The sequence below is a fragment of the Acinonyx jubatus genome, chromosome B1 (genome assembly GCF_027475565.1).
Source record: "Acinonyx jubatus isolate Ajub_Pintada_27869175 chromosome B1, VMU_Ajub_asm_v1.0, whole genome shotgun sequence".
NCBI lineage: Eukaryota > Metazoa > Chordata > Mammalia > Carnivora > Felidae > Acinonyx > Acinonyx jubatus.
This window is the reverse complement of record NC_069382.1, coordinates 139,288,366-139,315,310: the sequence shown is the minus strand read 5'-3', so window position 1 is coordinate 139,315,310 and position 26,945 is coordinate 139,288,366. Positions and strand designations below refer to the sequence as shown.

At 34.7% G+C, this 26,945-nt stretch overlaps 1 protein-coding gene across 1 annotated transcript in view; it reads right to left on the bottom strand.

Moving 5' to 3' along the window:
* Window positions 1-26,945, bottom strand: part of CNOT6L (CCR4-NOT transcription complex subunit 6 like) — a 112,363-nt gene that overhangs the window by 10,362 nt on the left and 75,056 nt on the right. Inside the window, exons 6-9 of the mRNA XM_027058911.2 lie at window positions 20,669-20,737; window positions 17,989-18,146; window positions 15,793-15,947; window positions 3,383-3,534 (exon numbers count right to left, since the gene is read on the bottom strand). Of these exons, the coding sequence (XP_026914712.1) occupies window positions 3,383-3,534; window positions 15,793-15,947; window positions 17,989-18,146; window positions 20,669-20,737 (534 nt within the window). The remainder of the gene's footprint in view (window positions 1-3,382; window positions 3,535-15,792; window positions 15,948-17,988; window positions 18,147-20,668; window positions 20,738-26,945) is intronic.

Genomic DNA, 26,945 nt, shown 5'->3' with positions numbered 1-26,945 from the left:
GAGCACATCAGTGATAGGTCATAATAAAAGGCAGTAACACCATATATATATATATATATCATACAAATTACGTAAGGAAGGAAGTTTCCTACCAAAACAAATTCATATCACACACCCAAATAAATTTTAAAAAGGAGACTTAGAGAGTAATGTGCTTTCAAAATCTGGACACTTGGGTATTTGACTTGGGTTTTTTTTTTTTACTATTTACTTTGGTGTTAGGCCAGTCACATAACTTTTTTGGTACTCAGGTTCATTTGGAAAGTGAGATATTCAACCAGAAAACTTTAAGGTTCTTCCCCACCACCTAAAATTTTTTAAATGTTGTCAAAGCATTAGCTTTTGAAATGGGAGACAAGATAGATAATACATTAAAAATTGTGAAAATTAAACTCAATTAACATTCACAAACAACAGTTAATAAAGACATCCATAAAATATTTAAAACACAAAGCTCAATTTGTGTGACATGATACATTTAAATATAACTATACACATACAGTCTCTATGTAGTAATGAGTAAAGAAATTAACAAGAGAGTATGAATGAGATATGGAACTTTTCACTTTATATATTTTTATACTAATGTAATATTAGTCAACATGCAAAATTAATTTTTCTATTAAAATTTCTATATTACTACCCTATGATACAGCAGTTGCACTACTCATCCATCAAAAAAGAATGAAATCTTGCCATCTGAAATGACATGGATGGAACTAGAGAGTATTATGCTAAGTGAAATAAGTCAATCAGAGAAAGACAGACACCAAATTTAAGAAACCAAAGAGATGAATACAGGCGGGGGTCGGGGGACAAACCATAAAAAAGACTCTTAAATAAAGAGAACAACCTGAGGATTGCTAGAAGGGAGATGGGGGGATGGGTAAATGGGTGATGGGTATTAAGGAGGGCGATTATTGTGATGAGAAGTAGGTGTTATATGTAAGTGCTGAACCATTTAATTCTATACCTGAAACTAACATTACACTGTATGTTAACTAACTGGAATTTAAATAAAAACTTGAAACTACGAAAAAAAATTCTATACAAATGTCTCTTAAATTTTTCTATTGAAAATATAAACTCTGCAGAAAAAGACCTAACTTTCTAGTCTACTATTTTGATAGTTTCCTTTCACCTTACACCAAGGTATAATTATCTTCAATGCTGAGTAATAAGTAACTGAAGTGTCTGTTATATGTGGCAGAAGTAGTCATTTTTTAAAATTTGAGGGCACCCTGGGTGGCTCAGTCAGTTGGCTCAGGTCATGATCTGGGGGGGGGGCGGTTCGTGAGTTGCATCCCCACATCAGGCTCTGTGCTGACAGCTCAGAGCCTGGAGCCTGCTTCACATTCTGTGTCTCCTTCCCTCCCTCTCTCTCTCTCTATGCCTCTCCCCTGCTTGTGCTCTCTCTCTCTCTCAAAAGTGAATTAACATTAAAAATTAAAAAAAAAAATTGAGGTACAATTGACATTTTGGTTTTGTTTTCTCTGCTCATTTGTTTTGTTCTTTAAATTCCATAGATAAGTGAGATTGTACAATATTTCTTTCTCTGACTTATTCCATTTAAAATAATGCCCTCAAGGTCAACTCATCATTACAAATGGCAGATATTCTTTTTATAGCTGAATAGTATTTCATTGTGCATATATACTACCTTTTCTGTATCCATTCATCTGTTTATGGACATTTAGGTTGCTTCCATGTCATGGCTATTGTAAATAATGCTGCAATACACATGAAGGTGCATATATCTTGTCAAGTTAGTATTTTCATTTTCTTTGGATAAATATCCAGAAGTGGAATTGCTGAATCATATGGTAGTTATGTTTTTAATTTTTGTGGAACCTCCATACTGTTTTCTATAGTAGTTGCACCAGTTTATATTCCCACCAATGGTGCATAAGGGTTCTCTTTTCTCCACATCCTCAACAAGACCTGTTATTTCTTGTCCTTTTGATAATAGACACACTAACTACTATAACTATCTCATTGTGGTTTTGATTTCCATTTCTCTCATTATTAGTGATGGTGAATATCTTTTCATATGCCTGATGGCCATCTCTGTCTTTGAAAAAATGTCTATTCAGACCCTCTGCCTATATTTTAACCTGATTGTTTTTTGTTTTTTTGTTTTGCTACTAAGCTTTATGAGACATTTATATATTTTGGAGAGTAACCCCTTATCAGATACATGATTTACAAACATAGAAATAGTCATTTTTAATGCAATTTGATCATAATATAAAAATTTGTGGCAAAAATTCTCTAAGCTCCATTCTTTCCTGGAAGTTTTATAGTGTCACTTCTGGCTGTAGACTAAATGTTCACTATATTAAAAATTAAAAACTATTAAAAACAAAGGGGCCATGAACACCTTCTATAATATTAAATTCCTCTCATAGGACTATGAGACATATTTCAAAATGTGAAAAGTGTCTACGGTATAATTTATAATTACTCTTCTGAAAAGTAAAAGGAGAATAAAACTCCAAAGAAACTCAATTTTCACATTACCAGACAAAGAGGTACCAAAACTTTTGAAAGAATGGGACTGGAAAGGACATATAAGTAGGTAAAAATGGAAAGGCTAAAAAAAAGAAGAAAAAAATTTTAATTCTGTATCAAAGATTGTATGATGAGGGATAAACTGAAGAACAGAGAGAAAAGGAGGTCTGACAAGCATGGTCGGAATAATACAAATCAATACCCAAAGCAAAAATCTTTTCTTCTACAGTAAGTACATGAAAAAGTTTAAAAATAAAGCCCTAATGTGGTCTTACATCTTTTCTGTGCTCTTGCCTAAAATATAATAGTTAAGTAAACAATGAAATGCTCAAAGGCAGGCAGCAGAAAGGGGGAAAAAGGTTTGGATATGCAAAGTACATATTGAGTTTCTGACTTTGAAGGAAGCTATAAATAATCTAAAATGTAAAAGATAAGTACCAGGTAGATAAAAGATCCTGCTTTTATCCTGACAATGACTGAGATGTAACAAAGAAATTAGAGAAAACTTGCCAAGTGCTTAACCTTAAAGACAAAAGATTTCACACTCAAGAAGCTAAAAATATGGCGAAATAGAACCAACTCATCATAATTTCCAAATTCAGCCTAACTAAAGCATTTCCTACTTCAAATAACCTTTTGGAATTAATTGCAATATTAAAGACTTTCCTTTTTAGAAATTACCTATTAAGTAATATCTCTAGAAATATATGATGGTTTACATAATAGTGTTATTTTCCCACCCATCTCCCTTAACTCTCCTTAAAGACAAGAAAATAACTGTGCAATAAATAAAGAGTCTGTGCACTTGTTTAAGATGGGAAAGCATGGGATGGTATTTATTTTTAGTAAGAACGTTTTAAACTGCACTCACCTGTTCCAAATAGTTCTTTGTGGACCTCTAATACCACAGCGACACCAATATTATCTTTTGTCATCACTCTGTTCAGCATAGCTTCGGATCCATCTGAATTAGCCATTGCCACTTGGTTAAATTCCACTGTATGCTTCTGCACCAAAGTAAATCTAAAAGGCACAACACATTATTATGATATTAGATACTTGGACTATCATGCTAAAAGGCATTAAATGAGGGAGCACAAGACACAGATACAATTTACTGTCTCCCTAGTCATCTTCCATCAGCAAAGGGCCATGCAATCAGCTCTGGCCTGTGAAACATAAGAAGTCAGATTAAGAACTTTCTTAGAAGTGCCGTGTAGCAAAGAAGGCATATATATATATATATACACACACACACACACACACACACACACACACACACACACACACACACCCTTTGCCCTTTATACCTTTATCCATGTGGTGAGAAGCAGGAAGGCAAAAGCCAGCCCACTATGGACTGGGAAGTAGCTGAACCAGTTCTGGACTGCCATATCTGGACTTGTGTGAGAAAACTGCCCTTCTTCTGTTTCTTTAAGTTATTGTTAGAACTTTCTGGTATTTAAAGGTGAACACAACCTTAACTGAATCAGCAAATTAAGGAGAAAGAACAGAGTAAAATCTATGTACCCTGTTTGCAGTTTTATTCTTACCACATCAAGAGATTTGTCAAGAAAATGCAGGGTCACACCCTTATCTCAACTAAGGAGAAGCCAACTTTACTATCTCGCCTTTCCCAGAAAGCTGGAGTTACATTATGTAAGGGTTCAGGGTTAACAGCTTCTATAAGGTAAAAAATGGCTCCCTCTGGGACTACAGTTTCTGCACTAATAGTATTTTCTTTCTTTACTTACAAATTAAGTATTGTAGACTTATAGTATTTAATAGAATTGAGTCTAGCACTGAAATTTAATAGCAGTATGATTTTGGGTCAAGCCATTTAAACTCTTTAAGCCTAGTTTTATCAGTTTTGTAAAATATCTTATAAATGGCCAAAACCTACTAAATATACTATTTTTTGCTAAGTATTACGTGGAGTAGACACCTCTGCCCTTTTAACAGGCCTATACCACCCCATTTTCCTCCTAGCTTTGAAACAGAAATATGCAATTATCTCTTTAAAAATATTGACTAAAGTCTTACTATGCTGCAGGACACTTTGCTAGACAAACGATACTCCACTCCCTGATCCAATTCTGAAGGTCTCACGCATGGAGAAGAATAAAAAGTCAGATCATATTTATTTTCTAACCCAGAGTGATAGAAGGGAGCATAGTTTGCATCCTCTACTTTAAGGAGGTGATCTTTACCTAAAACATGAAGGAAGAAATAATGGAAGGCTATGAAATGATGTTAGAGAGGAAAGGGAATAATGGAAGGTTCTAAGCAAGGACATATTACTTAATTTATATGTTTTAAGATCATTCCAGATGCTTAGTAGAGAATGAATTACAGGAGCTAAAGTGGGAATTATGAGACCAAACAAAGTTTTTGAGGTTGTGTATAAATGACAGGTGATGGTGGCTTGGACTAAGGCAAGAGAAATAAAGAGAAGAAGGCAGATTCAAAATATGTTCTATAGGTACCATCCTCCATATCAGACTTTTTCAAACAATTTCTGGCAATATTCCCATAGATAAAACAAATTAAAGTAGTACTGTGTTTGAATAAATCAATCACTGAAAACAATGAATCTGTTTTGACAAATATAAAAATTTTAAATCAGAGGGTACTGATGATTATAGTCTTGTATAAGTCTCTGTATCCAACTTATTTCTGTATTTTGTTTGGTTGCAGAGTATTAAGAAACATCCTGATTCACGGAGACACACAGATATAAGTGGTAAATAATTGACCTTGAACTCAGAAAACCTAAGCAAGCAGGTGAAAATTTGATTCAGGTCTGCACCAAAACAAGTCTGTCAAGCAGCATATCCAAAACATGTTATTAATTTGCATTGTGTTAAAATTTGATATTTGAAATATTTGGGTGAATACGTTATTTTTAAATTAAGTTTAATTATTTGTACTAAGTTTTTGCAGTACCTTCTAAATATTTACAGAACTCTTAAGATTTATTTATAGGAATCCAAGGCTCTGTAGGAAAGTGTGAAAATCCTGTTTTAACAGTAATATTTTTAGTGCTGGAATACTTTACTTCTACTGAAGTCAGGTACTTGTGAGAGAGGGAGGGTATGTAACAATTAGAAATGCCCTCATCAACTAAAATTTGTTTCCCTCTATCTTTCACCCAATAAAGCTCGATCTAGATATGTTCTTTAAAAGAATATAGATTAAAACCTAGAATCTCTTCTACTTGACACTACTTTAAGTATCACACCATTATGTTTTTTCTAATAAAAGAAATGGCCAACTCCTTATATGACATATGGTGTGAGATGGCTGTTCACCTGAACAACTCAATGAACTAGTGCCTTCTTCATTTGCGATTGTTATTTTTGTTAATAAAGACAGAAACTGCACTTTGGGGAGAGCCGTATTAATTATAAGCCAAATAAGAACTAATTTTGGTCTTTTCTGATCTTAAACCAGGTCTCTTCAGTCCTGCATATTATAGGTGCTTAAAAACAAATGGGAAAACATTACTTTATTATGTTACATATGTTTATTGTACAGATTTGGGAGCAAGAAAAAATATAAAGAAAATTCAAAGTTATCTGCAACCAAACATCCCCATTAACAAGTCAATATAATTCCCTAGACTTTTCTCCATGCATTTGCATACAAATATTTTTATATAATTAAGATAATACTCTCTAATTTTGTATTTTGGCTTATTAGTAAACATTCTATCAGGGATACTTCCCTATAAATTATTATTCAAAATCAATACGTATGATTATATTATATAAGCCACTTTACAGATTCACCATAATTTATTTAACTGATTTGTGGTGGACATTTAAATTATTTCTGACTTGAGCTATTATAACCAATGCTATTGAACATTTTTGCATATAAATATTTTTCTGTACCCTCAAATGATTTTATCCCTTCCTCTTTCTTTTCCCTTAAGAATCTAAGAGTAGCAGACTTCATTTCTATTGAGTACCCTTTCTTGAATTTCTGTTCATTAGTACACCCACTCACATATTAAAGGAACTTGACTTTTTTAATTTTTATTTTAATTCCCGTTAGTTAACATACAGTGTTAAGTCTCAGGTATATGATATAGTGATTCAACAATTGCATACATCACCCAGTACTCATCACAAGTGCACTCCTTAATCCGCATCACCTATTTCACCCACCTCCCCTCTAGTAACCATCAGTTTGTTCTCTACAGTAAAGAGCCTGTTTCTTGGTTTGTCTCTTTTTCTTCCCCTTTGCTAGTTTCTTAAATTTGACATATGAGTGAAATCATATGGTATTTGTCTTTCTCGGACTTATTTTACTTAGCATTATACTCTCTAGCTCCATCCATGTCATTGCAAATAGCATGATCTTGTTCTTTTTCATGACTAATAGTCCAATGTGTGTGTGTATCTTCTTTATCCATTCATCAATCAATGGACACCTTGGGCTGCTTCCATATAGTGGCTATTGTAATGTTTGCTTACTTTTGATAGAGTGCAAGCGTGAGCACATGAGCAGGGAAAGGGGAGGGAGAGGGAGAGAGAAAGAGAGAGAGAGGGAGAGAGGGAGAGGGAGAGAGACAGACAGACACAGAATCCAAAGCAGGCTTGAACCCACGAACCGCAAGATCATGACCTGAGCTAAAGTCGGACGCTTAACCAACTGAGTCACCCAGACATCCCTATCTTAGCTATTATAAATAATGCTTCTCCAAACATAGGGGTGCATACATCTCTTTGAATCAGTGTTTTTGTATTCTTTGGTAAATACCCAGTAGTACAATTGCTGGATCATAGGGTAGTTCTATTTTTAACTTTTTGAGGAACCTCCATACTACTTCCCACATTGGATACTCCAGTATTCATTTCCACCAACAGTGCAAAAGGTTCCTTTTTCTCCACATCCTTGCCAAAACCTGTTGTTTCTCGTGTTGTTGGTTTTAACTATTCTGACAGGTGTGAGGTGATATCTGATTGTAGTTTTGATTTGTATTTCTCTGATAGGTGATAATGAGCATCATTTCATGTGCTTGTTGGCCATCTGTAGGTCTTCTTTGGAGAAATGTCTGTTCTTGTCTTCTGCCATTTTTTAAATTGGATTATTTGGTTTTTTGGGTGTTGAGCTGTACAAGTTCTTTACATATTTTAAATACTAACCCTTTATCAGATATGCTATTTGCAAATATCTTCTCTCATTCCATAGGTTGCTTTTTAGTTCTATTGACTGTTTCGTTTGCTGTGCAGAAGCTTTTTATTTTGATGTAGTCCCAGGTTTGCTTTTGTTTGTTTGCTTGTTTTGCTTTTATTTCCCTTGATTCAGGAGACCTATCTAGAAAAAAGTTGCTATGGCTGATGTCCAAGAAGTTACTGTTTAAGGGCCCTTTAAAACTTCATTCTTTTTTTTCCAGAAGATTAAATATCCCTGCCATCTTTTGGTTTTCACACATCTTATGTGTATGTATTGGTCTTCTCTGAAATAATCGAAATTCTCAATAAGACAGAACCAGCAATAAAAATAATACATGCTGCCCATTACTGAGGATCAACATTGTATCAAGACTTTTTACAGGTACTTCACACCTATTGATCCTAAACTTTGCAAAGACTTTGCAAAGGAGTGATTGTGGAAACACACTGCCCAGTTTCCTCATCAATTGTCCAGGAATTGCTCCAGCTGCAAAGAGCTACTTCATCCAAGGTCAAGTACTTCTAGGAGCGGCCCTCATACAGTTATATATCAAAAGCAAAAGATAAAGGTTTGGGGATTTGGGTCCTTCCTGGGTTAACTCTCACAGGTCATTTCAGCTCCAAAGCTACAGCTGGCGGAGTCCTCTGAGGCTGTTCAGGCCTGCAACACAACTCTGTTCTCTATGCCCAATTCTATTTCTTCTCTGTTCCTTTCCACAGGGGAACACCAAACTACCTTACCTTTTAGAAAAATGAGATGGTTTATTCATCTTCAACATCCTAGAACTTCTATACTGCAACATTCATAATAGATTACCCATGCCAGTTCTGTAGTCATACTTTTGCAAGATCTTTTAGTACCAAAAGGTGTAATTATCTTGATATGGAAACCTAACTAGTTCAGTCAGTATACTGACTCTCCTGTCTTACCAATCTCCTCTTCACTTGTCCTACTTTGGTCTTTCCACTTTGAAGATAATTCTCAATAGAGATCATGAAAGCAAAACAGAAGTTGTAAACCCGGTGTTTTTTTTCTTTTTTGTCTTGATCCTCAATTAGTGATTACACAACCTACAATGGGTAATAGCCCTTCTTTACAGTACATGGTATTTAAAACATCCTTGTTGCCTTAACGCTTTAACGAAGCCTCTGCTTTTTCTTAACCTTCTTGGCAAAGATCACAGGTTCAATCAATTTTTTTAAATTTATTTATTTTGAGGGAAGGAGGGAGAGAGAATGCATGTGTGCACACACATGCATGCATGTGAGTGGGAGAGCAGCAGAAAGAGAGGGAGAGAGAGAATCCCAAGCAGGCTTTGCACTGTCAGTGCAGAGCCAAACACAGGGCTCAAACTCACTGTGATACCGTGACCTGAGCTGAAATCAGGAATCTGACGGTTAACCAACTGAGCCACCCAGACGCCTCTCAATCAACTTCTTTTTAAAATATGCGCTTGAGGGGCGCCTGGGTGGCTCAAATGGTGGTTGAGCATCCGGCTTCGGCTCAGGTAATGATCTCCCAGTCCGTGCATTCGAGCCCCCCTTCAGGACCTGTGCTGACAGCTCGGAGCCTGGAGCCTGCTTCGGATTCTGTGTCTCCCTCTCTCTCTGCCCCTCCCCCCCGCTCATTCTCTGTCTCTCTCCCTCTCAAAAATGAATAAATGTTAAAAACAATTTTTTTAAATACACATTTGAGGGGCACCTGGATGGCTCAGTCGTTTGAGCATCTGATTTCAGCTCATGTCATGATGTCGCAGTTCATGAGTTCGAGCCCCACATTGGGCTCTCTGCTATCAGGGCTTCTGATTCTGTCTCCCCCTCCTATGCCCCTCCCCCACTCTCTCTCTCAAAAATAAAATAAACATTAAAAAATTTTTTTAATGGGGGCACTTGGGTGGCTCAGTCGGTTAAAAGTGTCCGACTTCAGTTCAGGTCATGATCTCTTGGTTCGTGAGTTCAAACCCCAAATCGGGCTCTGTGCTGACAGCTCAGAGCCTGGAGCCTGCTTTGGATTCTGTGTCTCCCTTTCTCTCTGCCCTCCCCCCCATCTCAAAAATAAACAAACATTAAAAAAATTTTTAAGTATTTAAATAAAGAAATAAAAATACATGCTTAGTTACTGACTTTTCTCCATTGGGGGGAAAAAAAACCACATCATTTAAAAATGAATCCCACAGGATACCTGAGTGGCTCAGTCAGTTAAGTGTCCAACTTCAGCTCAGGTTGTGATCTCACAGTTCGTGAGTTTAAGCCCCACATCAGGCTCTGTGTTGACAGCTTAGATCTTAGAACCTGCTTCAGATTTTGTCTCCCTCTCTCTCTCTCTCTCTCTCTCTCTCTGCCCCTCCCTCGCTCACTCTGACTCTCAAAAATAAAAATTAAAAATTTTTAAAAATAAATAAATAAAAGTGAATCCTGAACAATTATTTAGTTTATTACGTGCTTCCAACCACCTCTCCAAACTTTCTTCCCAACTGGTATAATTAATTATTGTATTGCCTCACTTTTGACTTTTATAACTTCCCAGTCTTCTTGGAGTATCAACTTTTTAATGTCTTTGGTTTCAAAAAGTTCAGAAAAACAAAACCAGTTTTCCTAAACAGAGTATATATGTCCTTCTAACTAATACTCCTTTCCTTGGCACTTATAAATACTAAAGAGGACAGAGTCATGCTCAAGTTTTGTCATTTCTACTTCACCAATAGCTGAAGATCCAAAGAGATAGTTGAGAACTAAGGAACCAAAGAAAGTTCCTTCTTCACAGTGAGAATTAAGTAAGATGTGCCTCTTGTAGCTCAAGAACTTTTTTTAGGTAACCTTCCTTAAGAACATTTCCAACACTAGTGAAGATAGCCATAGTCTCCTACAGCTTGTCTTCTTTTCATATTTTATACTACATTTATAATGCATTTATAATATAGTAAGAAATTATTCTCCATTTTCCATCCAAATTACCTTACCAATTTAATTGGTTACCTTACTTCTTAATTTCCCCCCTACACACAGCCAGTGCACTCCACTCTGCTTCTACTTTTTGTCTCACAGATTTACATACAGGTGACATTTTGACATACAGAGAGGTCTTCCTCATTCCTTCTATTAAATGTTTTGAAAAAAACATACTGGTTTATAGCTGCTTTCCACTCACTAATCCAAACCATCAGGCCTTGGTAATGAGTAAAAACTTTTAAATGTGCCTCTATTTCAATTCATTTTAGTACTCCTATTCTATACCTAGTACACATATGCTATAAGCATTATTCCTGATGCTATTTTCTTTATTTTAGTCTAAGAAGTCTTCTATTTACCTTTCTGAAAGTGTTATTTTACAGAAAGTCAAATGGGCATAAGAGAGATCATATACAATAAAGACTGATATAATAAAAAAAACAAAGACCCCACCTTTTCACATGATTTGAGATAGATTATTAAGATGAATGTTTCAAATACAGGAAGAACATGTCCAAAACAGCCCTTCAAACAGAACAAAGAGATAACTCAATTTCTTACTAGCCTGTGATCTAGAAGTAATTTTATAGGCTGTGATGTAATTAATTCAATGGTAGAGAGAGACAGTGAATGCCAACTATGAGCAAACAAAACAATCTGTAAGACCTGAGTAATATTCCCTCCCTGAATTCATTTACAAGCCAAAAGGAACAAAAGGTACATAGTCAAAAGTATAACCACAGCAAGGTAAACTATGACCCTTTCTGGATCATATTCCAGCACTCCTAAACCTAAACCAAATGGAAGTTTTTACTGTGTATTCAATATAAGATGCTATAAAATATGTTCTTGGGTCCCTTTAAATAATCATGGGAGTGCCAGAAAATAACTTGCTAAAAAAGGTAAGCTTAGAGACCAGGATAAATAGAGAAGAAAAGTAGATTATGTACTATCCTACATAACTCTGTACAACTCTTTGAAACACTGAAACCACTTTCACATTCTTGATCATTTTAGCCATATAAGAAATCATTCAAGTTAGGGGTGCCTGGGTGGCTTAGCCAGTTAAGTGTCCGACTTCAGCTCCGGTCATAATCTCGCAGTCTGTGAGTTTAAGACCTGCATCGGGCTCTGTGCTGACAGCTCAGAGCCTGGAGCTTTCTTCAGCTTCTGTGTCTCCCTCTCTCTCTCTCTGCCCTTCCCCCACTCACACTCTGCCTCTGTCTCTGTCTCTCTCTCAAAAATAAACATTTAAAAGAAAGAAAGAAAGAAATCTCTCAAGTTAGGTGAAGCAGTTATTATATTATCTCTATTGTGGCATTTGTGGCACCAAGCAGTAATTTTATGTTCCAGACTAAATTTATGAGAGAGTTAACATTATAAACTAGAAATCACAATCTGTTTTTTTAAAATCACACAGACAAATTCTAAGGCAACCACCACCTAGGACAGAGGAAATCAGTATATGAGAAACCAGTGAGATAGAATTATCATGATTGGTCATTTTGGAATGAAACTATAACCTCTGGGTGCCTTCTTCTCAAGCACAAAACTAATGTATTAACATAGGAAGGAAAAGCGAAGACTTGGCCTTACCTGGTACCTCTGAGACTGGAAGCAGGTTAGAAAGCACAGACAATACAGCAAGGACTGAGTGAGCACCATGACAACCTAGTTCTAAATCCTACTGGAAGAGACTGTCTCTTCACAGTAATGGTCACTTGTTCTAAAATGGCTGTTCTCATATTTCCCTTTCTCACTGATGTGAAACAAAGCTAAACTGTTCAGATCAGAACTGCTAACTTCGAGAACAGCAAGTAAGTCATTATCTGGATCTTGTTTCATCTCCATTTTTCTGCATTTTCAATTTCTTCAAATTATGTATCTGGTTCCAAGCCCATTTCTACTAACTGTTAAGGCTAGAGGACAAAATATGGCAAAAGGAAATTTAAGTTTCTGTGTCTAAAAACTTATCTGTATTAACAGTCTTTCCATACACACACAACAAAATACACACATATATGTATATATGTTTTATAAAATCCTTTGGGCTGAAGATAATATTTACTGAGATAAAGGACAAACCAAAAGCTGACTTTTGGCATTTTTATGAATCGAAATTTCTCTTTTCTGGTATCCCCATGCATCTAACTACCTGAAAAACATTCATAATGTTGACCAAAAGGTCCTGCCAAATCTTGACGTGCCTTCTGAAGCCCCAATGATTAAATTAAACTGCAATGAATATGACACAAGGACTATTTTATTGTATTACAATTCTCAGAAAATACAATTTCATCAAAATGGGTTAACAAATTTTTATTACAGTATTTTGTAAAAAACAGTAACTATAGTTTCTATTTATTGTTACCTACCTTCCACCATTTCCCATGAAGAGATAAGCTGTCATCTATGAAGGTTAAACATTATGAGATACTCTGGTTTTAGAAGAATGATACTTTGAGAATGAGATTTGGAACTACTCTTCCTACAACTACCATTTAACTTTTAAGTTTTGTTAACTATATAAAGAAATTATCTCACCTGGCAATATACAAATATATACAAAGGAGAAAAGCCCAGAAAGGGCAAGTGGCTCATTCAAGATTATATAGCTACATAAATAGGAGAACCACCTGACTTAAAAATTCTTTTAGCACTGTACTATCTCTCCAATCTGAAGAAAGAATAGAATAAAAGCATGGTAGTATACTTTGTGTTAAATTTCAGATAGTTTGGCATTGGATAGTTAGCTCATTTGACATCAACAGTATTTGGTACTGCTCAGAAGAGAATATAATAAGGTATTATACTCAAAGTATTCATCTGTTACTGAATCCATGTTACTTACTATTCAGACAAAAAGAGTTGAAGTAGGGAAGAAAACCAAATGCTGCACCTAAGTATTCCCTATGTGTTCATCTCTTAACTAATTTGCAGCATTTTTAATAATTCAAACATCAATTTTTAAAATACTTAACTGTTTAACATTTCCTAGATAATAGTTAGAATTGTTAGTTCAAATCTTAACTACCTCTAGTAAATTATCAAGGCATTTTAGATTTTCCTCTCAAACTATGAAGGGTATAATAAAAATTATATTATCTTCCTTCCAGAAGAAACAATGGCAAATGGAAAAAGAACCTGATGTTTTATCTCAATATTATCAGTATTCTTTTTTCAATTATGGTGTCTCAAGGAAATGTGTATATGAACACAGATAACAAACATCAAATTCAAGGCAATTTTTCCAAATAAGGTAACTGTATAAGAGGTACAAGTAATACCGGAAGCTCAACAAGCAACCTAAAGATTCAGTTTAGCACCATGGTTAAAAGCTTTGATTATCAAGCCAGGCTACTCTCTGTACTTTGGTTTCCTCACCTATAAAAATGATGATATAGCTCTACTCCTAGTTCTGAGGGGTGCTTTAAAAAGTAAATAAAGAAGGGTGCCTGGGTGGCTCAGTTAGTTAAGGCTCTGACTCTTGATTTCAGTTCAGGTCATGATCTCATGGTTCTTGAGTCTGAGCCCAGCATCGGTCTCTGAGTTGGCAACGTGGATCCTGCTTGGGATTCTCTCTCTCCATCTGTCTCCATTTCTAACCACCCCCGCCCCCCACCCAAAATAAATAAACTTAAAAAAAAAATTAAATAAGAAAATAAAGTAAAAGGCCTAGCATTATTATTGAAGTAATATCTATTGTTATTCTATAATTTGTTTTAAAAAAAAAATCACCAGCCAACTAGAAGAATTTAGTATATTCTCACCTCAGTCAAATACTGCAGGCCTCTGCACTAATGATTAGCCAAAATGAGATATATTAAAAATTCACAGAAAAAAAACAAAAATTCACAGAAAAGACAGGAAAGTAGGTACAAATGAGAAAAAGTAGGCAAGTATCTTCAAATTCGCTTAACTCACTTAAAATAACATAATATGCTAGTAAGTATGCCTGTATCAATAAAAACATGTAACTGGCTTTGTTATAACTGGTATTAAAAGGGGGACAACACTGGAAAATAGTAACAAACATCTATATGCTTATCCTGTAAGTAGATGATTCCCTATCCAATGTATCAAACCCAAATTATTAAACAAGGGATTCAACCTCTATCAGACTTTACATATTTCAGTCTTCTATTGGATATTCCTTCAATTTTCCGCTCTAAAATTAGCAGCCTTTCTGAGGCAAAAAATGTGCTTTTCTCTTTTCCTTAAGATGATAACTAAAGAATGTGCCTCTAACCATCAAGCCGCTCAGCCAGCACTCAAAAGATGACAGATTGTGGCTCTGCACCCTCAAGTAGGGAATGCAGTGTCGTACATCTAATGCATACAACTTCACAACCAGAAGCTTCTACAAGATCATTTATGTATTTTAATAAGCACATTCATAACATTCTCACCTTTTGACTTAATCAATGACATTAACAGCTCTGAAAAAACACAAATCATGTTTTCTGTGTGTTTGATAATGACTGCTTTCCACTGTCCTATCTCCATCAATCCTTAAATAAGCTGTCTCCCTTCCATCCTCTCTTAACTAACTACCTATGCAGATCTCTATTGTATATATATCTTATTTTTATTTTCTTATATGATTACTTTTCCTACTAGAGCTCTGAGTGACATTAGGAACTATGTCATGTCTATCTTTGTGCCTAATTTGACTAGCACAGCACTTGTCACAAAGCAAATATTCAGTAAACATTTAGTAAATGATTAAATACACGAAATGTTAACTGGGAAAGATGAAAAAGGTTAATAAAACTAATGATTCTGAGAAAGCCAACTGTCAAAACAAAAATCACAGAAAGAAAATCACATCACTCATTTCAAATCTTAAAAGGCACTACACTACCTTTTATTTACATGAAAACTACTTCATAAAAATATATTTAGAAACATGATAACCCCATATTCAAGCATAACTCTCAAAATTTTTAGTGTAATTTGGTAATAAAAAATAAAGAATACAATAAAGACTCTTATTTCCAAGACACAGCCTAAGAAATGTAACAGCTTTAATTTTTACATCACTTGCTTTCTAGCTTTTTGTTCATTTTATAGCATTAAATCAAAGACAATTTCAAATTGTGATAATTAAAGTAAGTATATACTATTATTATTTGTTTCCTTAACTCACTTTTCTGTTTTGAAGAATATTGCACAACCGTCCACATGCTTTCTCTCCTGCTCAGACATGATTTTGGCACGTGACTTTGGAGAAAAAAACCCATCATATCCACGCTCCTTCAATGCTGGCAGAAAGAGAGTGAAGTATTGCTCTGTTTCCACTTCCTGAGGTGAAAGAAAAGTTGTCATCGACATGACAGAGGAAAACTCTAATCAAGATATAAAAATGTTTAGCATTATGAGTGAGATGTGACTAAGTTAGCATAATTCACATAACAAATATTATCTATCTTCCCTTACAGCTAGCAGGAGCCATTTGACAATGGCAGCTTTTAAACCTGAAAGCACTCGAAATGCTTGCATGATTCTCTTGTTCACACAGCTAGTTGGTTCCAAGTCTCTTTAGTCCCAATTTAGAGTTCATTCTACTATATTTTAATTCCTCAAATCTGGCAAAACGGGGCATATTATAAATTAAGCAGGAGGGAATAGTAAATTTTATATAGAGAGGTAATTTTATCTTTCCCAACTGTGGTAGAAAGGAATGATACTTAGAAGTGAGAAGATTAAGATCTATCAACCAAAAGCTCTACTTTAAGGAATTTTTAGGTAACTGAATACCAATCACCCAATTGTCTCTGCTAATCCAATATTATATAAAGCTACACAATTTTATTCTTTGACCCATAAAATATTTTTAACAAATCTTTCCAAATTAAATAATATGTGAACACAATGATTTATCTATAATGCTTATAACATGACTTTATAATAAAAACTTACAAATAGCCTAAATGTTCAACAAGAGAACAAATGCTTACTCAATAAATGTATACTCATATAATGAATTGGTTTTGAAGAATTTTATTACCATGGAAAGTGCATTAAATACAATAGCATGATCTCAACTTTATTTTTGAAAATATATCTGTAAATAAATAGGAAAGCAAATTTAATATCTGTGTACAACAAACACTTCATAAGTTTTAACACAGCAATGATTTCTGGATTATGAGATTAGGTGTTTTCTCCCATCATTCTATTTATTTTTTCAAAATATTCAATTTCTCTAGGATAAAGATTTTAGACTATGGAATTATTATTACAATATAAAAATACTTTTTAAAATTATGATGTTTTTATTTTTCAAACTATACTTAGAGGAATGTGAGGCTATTATTACTATAAATACTAAATAAAAAGAGGACAATTAAGTAACCACAACAAAGCCAACTTTGTCTATTGCTTCCTTCCCCAATTCTATGTCAGTTTTCAGTGTTTACAAGAAAACTTAATTTTTGAAGATTTTTATTATTTCCCAGGAAGTCATATAAACCATAAACAACATAAAGATAAATTATCAAGCTATTCTAGTTTAAAAAAAAAACAAGTATTTAAAAAGTAATACCTTTCTTCTCAGGCTACGCTGAAAAGTAGCCATGAAATTATAACACTTATAATTTTTAAATACTTCATAAACATTTAATATTCTTTCGAAAGTTGCTAAGAAAAAATTACTAAACACTACCTATAAACCTTGGCTATTCATTAGCTGACTGTTGAAAAGAAGTGATAAAACACATCTCAACAGAAAGGTGTTTCTTCAATTAAATTCATCATAATAAAATGTTATAAAACAGGAAAGTCTAAATCTCAGAGAAGGTTTTTAAAATAAGACAAAAATGCATTATTTACAGCACAATATTTTTTAATGTTTATAATATTTGTCATTAAGGAACAGTGGACAATTTTTTTTTTTTTTTACAGATTCCATCAGAATCTGTGTCTAAAAAGACACAACCTTCTGCAGTTTTCTCTTTCAGCAATACCAGTGATGTGTTCATAAGATGAACTATTAACATGAATAATGGATGCAATTTTCGCTTAAGACTGGCCTTTAGCAAAACAGTTCCTCTGTGGAAATGTCTTATGTGCTTATTAAAATTATCCTTTTTTTTTTTTTAAGAGAAGAGAAAAAATAATTTGAGTTTTGTTTTGAACACAGGCTCTCTCCCAGAAATAAGATTAAGTTCACCTTTAAGTTTCAATCTTTTAAGAAAAAATTTTTTTATTTTATTATTTCATTATTTTCTTTTTTCTACACCCAACGTGGGGCTCCAACTCACAACCCCAAGATCACGAGCCACACGTTTCACTGACTGAGCCACCCACGTGCGCCCAGAAAATTTAATTTCTATAGTATTACCTGAAGACTAATGATATCTGCATCACAGTTAACAATTTCTTCCATAATTCCCTTTTTCCTGTATTCCCAGTTTAATGCCCAGGACGGGCAATAGCCATATAGCTGCCGGGTGGCGTATTTATCACATAACACATTGTAACACATAACCGTGAATGATGCTAAGAAGTGGGAGGAAAAAAACAAAAGAGAAAAGGGAGAAAATTAGGCAACTTTTTCCAGAGAGGTGTCATATGCGTCCCTGCACAAGCACACATGGCACACAAACCTGCCCCAATGGCAGCACTGTGAGATGCCCTGGGCAAAATTCTGTTACACTGGACCTACTAAAACGTCATTGCAGTCCATCACATCAAAGAGCTTTTACTAGAATTAGACGTATCGTTCATATTTTAGATTTTTAGGAAATGTATTTTAATAAAAATTCAAATTCTAAATCAGAATGCTAATTTTTTGACATTTTTTGAGCAAAGCTCTGTACAAGTAGAACAAAAGTAAATTTTAGTTCTGTTCATTAAAAGGCTCTAACTTCATTAATTTTTATTAACAAAATACCCATTATTTAATATGTTTGGGGGCCTCTTACTATTCATATTGCTCTAAGCCAGAAATATATGGACAAAATTTAGTTGTGAGAATCCTTTCCGAATTCATTTCCAAAATTGAATTTTCAATTTAAAATGCCCTTGAACTATATATAAAAGGACTGTGAGCAAACTAATAGGAGACCAAGGTTTAAATCCTTGCTACTCAAAAATGTGTTCTGAGGAGCAAGAGTATCAGTCATCACCTAGGAACTCAAAAACGCAGAATCTTTGGTACCACAAAGACCCTACTAGGTCAGAACCTATAAGCTGACAAAATCCCCAGATGATTCACATATACATTAGTATGAAAAGCCCTGATTTTTATCAGTAATTCTCTATCCAGGCAGTCCATTAGAATCACTTTGTCCAGCGTTTTCTTTGAAAAGTGTTCGTACCCAAGATCCTACTCAAGACTAATTAAGTTAGTATAATAGGGTCTGGATATTCATATTTTTAAAAAGCATCCCAGGTGATTATAATGGGAAGTCCATATTCTTGAGAATGACACACTTAAATAAAAGATGAGGAATCCAATTAATGAGTAATACTACTTGACTGAAGCTGGTAAAGATTCAGATGATGAGAAAAGGATTAAGAGAAACTTAGTTCAATGGACCCCTGGGCATCTGACTGGTGGCCATTTTGTACACTGTTACCTTTTTAACTATCTGGGACTCATTCTTCCAAAACTATCATTATAGTTTTGTGCCTATAAATCACCCTTAACTGTCAGAAGTTGTTATGCACATCTCCCTACTCACCAGAAGTAAAAGGCACATTTTAGCACTCAGATTCTACTCAGAAAAGTACAATACATCCCAAGAAAAATTCATACTCATTTTTTAATAAGGAAAACCCAAGAATGCATTACTTTTAAAATTCAGTAACTGACAAAAAACATGTTTCTGTTGTTCTTTTTCTTAATGGAAAAGTAGGTATGCAGTAGTAGGAAAGCTTCACTTCAAGATTATGTTCACTCATACTCAAAAAGGGATTACTTTGAAGAACCAGAAAAATGGTGTTTTTAGTATCATAAAGGGAACAATTAATTATGCATTAAGGAAGGCTAAACAAAATAAATCCACCTAAGTTAAGGGTCTGTAGAAAACCTAAAGTTTTCCTTTTACTCAGATCATCTATGTGTATCCTGTTAATAGAAGTGTTACTCATGATAACACCTGATACAGTGGCTCCTAGAATAGGCTGACACTGTGGCTCTAGAGTGTGGTAGTTTTAAAATTACTGCCTCTGCACTTTTGAAGAGGCACAGAAAGATTTTAAAATTTTAAAGAGGCACTCTGGAAGACACAGAAATGTACTGTAGATCTGCTATTTCTCAGTGTTACTAAAATGCAAACAGAACCATGAAGATGTTTCTCAATACCAAAGCATATAATTTTTTCTAAATACTTTTGACTTTAAAAAAGAACACACAACACAAACAGAAGGCCTTAAAAAGTACACAATAAGTTCCCTGGTTTAGCCTTAAAAAATTATTAAAGTGTTGGTATTCAGTGATTGGTTCAACCTTGGTATTAAAACAATAAAGTTTTCATTTGTTAATTTAAAAAATGAAATTAGATATAATGAAAAATTAGGTATACTCTTATGGTTAAAAAGAAGGCATTTGGGTAAATAATAATTCATAACTTATTGTAAGTAGAATTCCCAATTATAAAATGTCTAATAAGCAGTAAGAACCACTATAAATGATGTCAAATCATTATTGGTCTCTACAAAGACATAAAAAATTTATATTTTCTACAATACTGCAGTTCGAAAAATGCTAAACCATATCCTTGAATTGCTCAAATACTTACCTTCTATCATCACTACACCACTGGACTGCTATCATATTTTGTTTCCAATATAGCAAGTATAAACTCAGTCTAAATTATTCTCTCCCAAGTGCTGCCACTCTACCCACTCAAGAAAGATAAAGTACTGAACCAGTTTAAAATTTCAGAGGAAAATTCATTTTTTTTTTAAGTTATCCAATACCCTGTGTGAAGATGTCATTTGGAAGGCCTGATTTACTTATTTATTTATTTACTCAATTGGAAGGCTTTATTACAAGGAAGAATAAAAAAAATTACCTGATGGCAGAATTTGGTCTCGTTCTTTTAATGTAATCCATGGCCTCGGAGGAAGCTGCTCTGGATGAACTGAAGGGAAAAAAATTTTAAATATTAATTTCATGTCTTCTAAAATCAGTATTTACTTAAAAATGTCAAATCAACTTCTGTTGTCTCTTCAGTTTTAATGCCCCACAAACTGACTTAAAATTCTAATACTGAAATATAAAGAAGCCAAAAGAAGTTTAAGGAGACCTATGAAGAAAATACACAAATGAAAATGTGAAAAGAACATTAGGAAACTCCTAATTGGCATTTCCACTTACACAGCCTTCATTTCTTGATTTTAAACTTTCGCTTTTAGAACATCCATGCAAAGCAAGAGATTAGAACTACATTATAGAGAAAAAAGGAAGGCATTGGTTAAACATTAATTACTCAGATATGATTATCAATACCATGGAACTAAAAGCTACCCAAGTACCAGATGAGAGAAAATTCACCAAGATTTAACTACCGCTTTTACTTCTTCCTTTTAAGAACATTCACAATTACAGGATAATTGGATTCAAGTTTGTGGATTTCCCAGGGTATTTAGTGACTGAGAAATATGTTCCTTTAAAACAAAACACTCTTATCTTCACCCAGCCACAGTAATTTTGCCCAGAATATCTAAGATCTTGAAAGTTTCACTTTAAAGGGGTGCCTGGACGGCTCAGTTGGTTAAGTGTTTAACTTCAGCTCAGGTCATGACCTCACGGTTCGTGCGTTCAAGCCCTGGGTCGGGCTCTGTAGTGACAGCTCGGAGCCTGGAGCCTGCTTGGGATTCTGTGTCTCCCTCTCTCTCTGTCCTTCCCCCACTCATGCTCTGTCTCTCTCCCTGCCTCTGTGTCTATCTCTCTCAAAAATAAATAAACATCTATAAAAAGTTTTTTTAAAGTTTCACCTTACTGAGCATTTTGGTATTCCAACATCTACCTAAACGATGCCTGCTTTAGCTTCCATACTTTTCACAGAGTGGAACAAACATTAGTTTGCATATTCCATATCTTGCCAGGAAAGAAATGAAGCTTATCATAAGATGGCAAACAAACCAGGCAGCTGGATCAACATACTGAATCCTGGAAAACAATCATGCCTGCCAGGAGTGCCATGCCACAATCATGGCAACTATGTAAAAAATGGAAAGCCCGATATATAAATACAGTGCAGTGTAAACAAGGAACTTTCTAGTTGTTGGGGTTCCTTATCAGCAAATGGTTAAAAATTCAGAAATCAAAGAATCCTCAAAATAAAACATGTATGGTGATGTTGACATTTTGGTGCTTCCCAAAACATTACTAATCTATTTTAATTAATGTATCACAGTGTATCAGTATAAGTAAAATACATAGTATTCACCAACAACATCCAAAGAGTCAAAAACATGAAAAGACACTATATCTCACCAGTAATCAGGAAAAAGATGAGACAGCATGTTTTTATCCAGGTTGACAAAAAAAATTTTTTTATATCCAGAGTTGGTGATGGTGATAAGAAATGAATACTTGCATATGTGGCTGGTAAGAATATAAATTGGTAGGGCTATCTGGGAGGACATCTTTTAAAATTTTAAACATCCATATCCCCTATGACCCAGCAATGCTATTTCTTGGATTCAGCCCTATCTACTAAAGAAGCATTCATGGGAATGCAAGGGGTGCAGCCACTCTGGAAAACAGTATGGAGGTTCCTCAAAAAACTAAAAATAGAACTACCCTACGACCCAGCAATTGCACTACTAGGCATTTATCCACGGGATACAGGTGTGCTGTTTCAAAGGGACACATGCACCCCAATGATTATAGCAGCATTATCAACAATAGCCAAAGTATGGAAAGAGCCCAAATGTCCATCGATGGATGAATGGATAAAGAAGATGTGGTATGATATATATAATGAAGTATTACTCAGCAATCAAAAAGAATGAAATCTTGCCATTTGCACTATGTGGATGGAACTGGAGGGTATTACGCTAAGTGAAATTAGTCAGAGAAAGACAAAAATCATAGAACTTCACTCACATAAGGACTTTAAGAGACAAAACAGATGAACATAAGGGAAGGGAAATGAAAATAATATAAAAACAGGGAGGGGGACAAAACAGAAGAGACTCATAAATATGGAGAACAAACTGAGGGTTACTGGAGGGGTTGTGGGAGGGGCGATGGGCTAAATGGGTAAGGGGCACTAAGGAATCTACTCCTGAAATCATTGTTGCACTATAAGCTAACTAATTTGGATGTAAATTAAAAAAAATAAAAAATAAAACAAGTTAAAAAAAACAAAAGCATTAGGGGCATCTGGGTGGCTCAGTCGGTTGAGCATCTGACTTTGGCTCAGGTCATGATCTCGCGGCTCGTGAGTTCGAGCCCCGCATCAGGCTCTGTGCTGACAGCTCAGAGCCTGGAGCCTGCTTCATGTTCTGTGTCTCCCTCTCTCTCTGCCCCTCCCCCACTCATGCTGTCTCTGTCTCTCAAAAATAAATAAACATTTAAAAAATTTTTAAGAAAGCATTCAAATAGATACTCATTACACTGCTGTTTATAGCAGCAAAAACATGGGTAAATGGCTAATATTCATTTTAGAGAAATCTATGGTATAGTTTAAGAAAAAAGGGATAGATACATGTGTGCTAAAATAGAAAAATATATAAGAAAAACTGAATGAAAACAATTAGAAAATATGCAATGATAAAATGTTTTATTAAAAAACATTTTAAAAACACACATGAAAAGTAATACCATAACATTTCTACTGGTGTAATTTTTACATATCAATGTCTAGAAAAATATCTACACAAATACACACCCAATTTACAAGTGTGTTTACTTACATGGAGGGAACATGGAATTAAAGGTAATGGTCAAAAACCATTCTAGTCTTAATAGGAATTTTTAACATTTCTTACAAGGAGAATGATATACTCATATGGACATATACTTAAAATTAATTTCTAAGATGAAACTGCAATGTCAGTGATATGACAAAGAACAGAAATATAATTATATGGGCTACCATCAAAAAAAAAAAAACACTGTTTAATAGATATAACAGTACCAGAATTTAGATCAATATGGAAGATAAGTGTCCTCATGAATACAAGAGACAGGAGTTAACATAGTAATCTCTCAGAATTATACTTAAAATGTGATAAAACAGTAATCCTCCCATTTTTATCTCCCATACATGCCACAATGGGTGGTAGACAGCTGGGTAAGGGCAGCAAAAAAATCCTGATTCCTCTGGCCAGTGAAGCCAAAAAGGAGAAATGCAACAAGTATTACATGAGAAACTCACACTCAGTGGCGGTGGTAATTCAAAGTGCTCATGGCAATCTCTCTACCAGAGCCCAAGAGAGCCAACACATCCCACCCCTCCAGGGACCAGCAGCAATGGGCCTAGTTTGCCCACACTGAGGGTGTCAGCTGAGCCTGGAAGGGCTAACAGAACCCATATGCTAAACCTAAACTGGGCAACTGCCTGTTAAAATTGACATTTGATTTTAAAAGGAACAAAGAGCACCTGGGTGACTCATCTGGTTAAGCGAACAGCTTCGGCTCGGGTCATGATCTGGCAGTCAGTGAGTTCAAGCCCCTCATTAGGCTGTGTGCTGACAGTTCAGAGCCTGGAGCCTGCTTAGGATTCTGTCTCTCTCCCTCCCTTCCTCTCTCTGTCTCTGTCTCTGTCTCTCTCTCTCTCTGCCCCTCCCTTGCTCCCTTGCTGTCTCCTTCTCTCAAAAAATAACATAAAAAAAAAATTTTTTTTAATAATAAAAGCTTCAAGAGTCTCCAAACATAACATTCAAGATAACCAGAGTACAACTGAAAATCACTGGTCACACCAAAGACCAGGATTATCACAAATTAAGGCAGAAAAGACTACCATCAGAGATCAACACAGAGATGATTTAGATGCTGAAATTATCTGACAGAGATTTTAGAGCAGCTATCATAAAGCTGCTTCAAGAAGTAATTACAAATTCTGTTGAAACAAATGAAAAAATAAAAAGTCCAAAGAAGTTCAACTTTTTAAAAAATGACCAAAATGAAATTACTGAACTTAAAAATATAATAAAAAATAACAAAACTCACTGAAAGGGCAAGAAAAATAAAAAAAAACAAGAAAATTTGTAATTTGAGATTTCTTCCATCTGAACAATTAAAGGAAAATAAACTGTGGGAAAACAATGAACAGAGCTTGAGAGACAAAACCTCTAAAATTCACATCATCAGAGTCAAGAAGAAAAGAGAAACAACATAGGCTTAAAAGTATTCTAAGAGACAATGGTGAAAATGTCTCAAATTTAGTAAATGACATAAACCTACAAATTCAAGAAGGTGAGCAAACTTCTAGTAGAATAAACCCAAAGAAATTCACACCAAGACCTATCATGGACTGAAAACTAAAGACAGAAAAAAAAAAATCTCAAAAACATCAAAGAGAAAGGACACATTACCTATCGGAACAATGGGTTTCTTTTCTGAAACCACGGTAGTCAGAGGAAGTGGCACATTTTCAAGTGCTGAAAGAAAGAACGGTCAAGCCACAAATTCCGTATCCAGCAAAACCACCCTTCAGAAATCAAGGGGAAATAAAGATGTTATAAAAGAAAAACCAAGAGACTTTGTTGCTAACAGAACTGCCCTTAAAAAATGGGTAATGGAAGTTCTCTAAACAGAAAGGAAATGGTAACAGAAGACCCAGAACATCAAAAAGGAAAGAACAAGCAATGAGTAAAATCAGGGGTAAACATAATGGATTATGTTTCTCCACATGAGCTTCTTAAGTCATAGCTGATGGCTGAAGCAAAAATCATAACATCTGTGTGATACTCTGTGCAGGTAGAAGAAAAAAAATACATATTTTAATAAAAGTGGGGAGTGTGAGGCACACAAGTGGAAGGCATCGATAATGCACTTAAAGTGATAAAGTACCTTTATCAGTTGACTACACTATGTATACTGTGATTCTAGAGCAAACATTAAGAAAATTATAGAAGACAATATACTCAAAAATAGCACAAATAAAACAAGGGAGAATCCTAAAAAATATTTAAGTAACCCACAGGAAACCAAAAAAAGATAAACAAAGGAAGTACATACAGGAAACAGAAAACAATTTTTAAAAATGGCACAATTAAATGCTACATATCAATAATTTTTTTTTAAGTTCATTTATTTTGAGAAAGAGAGAGAGAGAACGTGCACAGGAAGGTACAGAGAGAGGAAGGGAGAGAGAGAATCCCAATAAGCTGCGTGCTATCAGTGCAGAGCCTCATGACTGGGGGCTCAATCTCAGGAAATGCAAGATCATGACCTAAATCAAGATTAAGAGCCAGATGCTTAAGGGACTGAGTCACCCAGGGACCTCTATTGCTAATTATTTAAAATGCAATGATCTAAATATACAAATTAAAACAGCAGACTCTTGTGGGGCAGACACATGACTCAACTATATGTTGTCTATAAGAAACTTATGTCAAATACAACAACATAGTAAAGTTGAAAGACAATGGAAAAAGAAACACCATGCTAGGAAGAAACAACAACAAAAAAAGTAGGTGGTTACGTTTACATCGGACACACAGACTTAAGAGCAAAGAAAATACTAGAAAAAGAAGGTTGTTACTTAATAATAAAAGGTTCAATTCAGCAAGACTATGTAGTAATTCTAAATATGTATACACCAAACAATGTGCCTTCAAATACATATAGCAAATACTGCCAGGGCTGAAAGTAGAAACAGACATCTCTACAATTACAGTTGGGGAGTTCAACACTATAATGTCAGTATTTGATAATAAGAATACTAGATAGAAAATTTAGAAAAGATATAGAAGAGTGGAACATCACCACCAACTAACATAGTTTACATTTATAGAACAATCCACCAACAACTACAGAATATTTGCTTTTTCAAGCACTCATGTAACATTAGCCAAGACAATGAAACAAACACCAGTAAACTTAAAAGAACTGAAATAATGCAGAATATGTTTTCCAACTGGTCCCAAACTGGAATCAAAGAAGAGTAACAAAAAGAACAGAAAATTTAACAACACATTCTAAGTAACCCATGAATGAAAGAGGAAGTCTCAAAGGAAATTAAAAAAAACACATTAAACAGAATGAAAATGAAAATACAACATATCAAAATTTGCGGGGTGCAGCTAAAGTAGTTCTGAGAGGGAAATACATAATGCTACATACTTGGATTTATAAATAGAAAGGATTTAAAATAAAAAATCTAAGTTTTC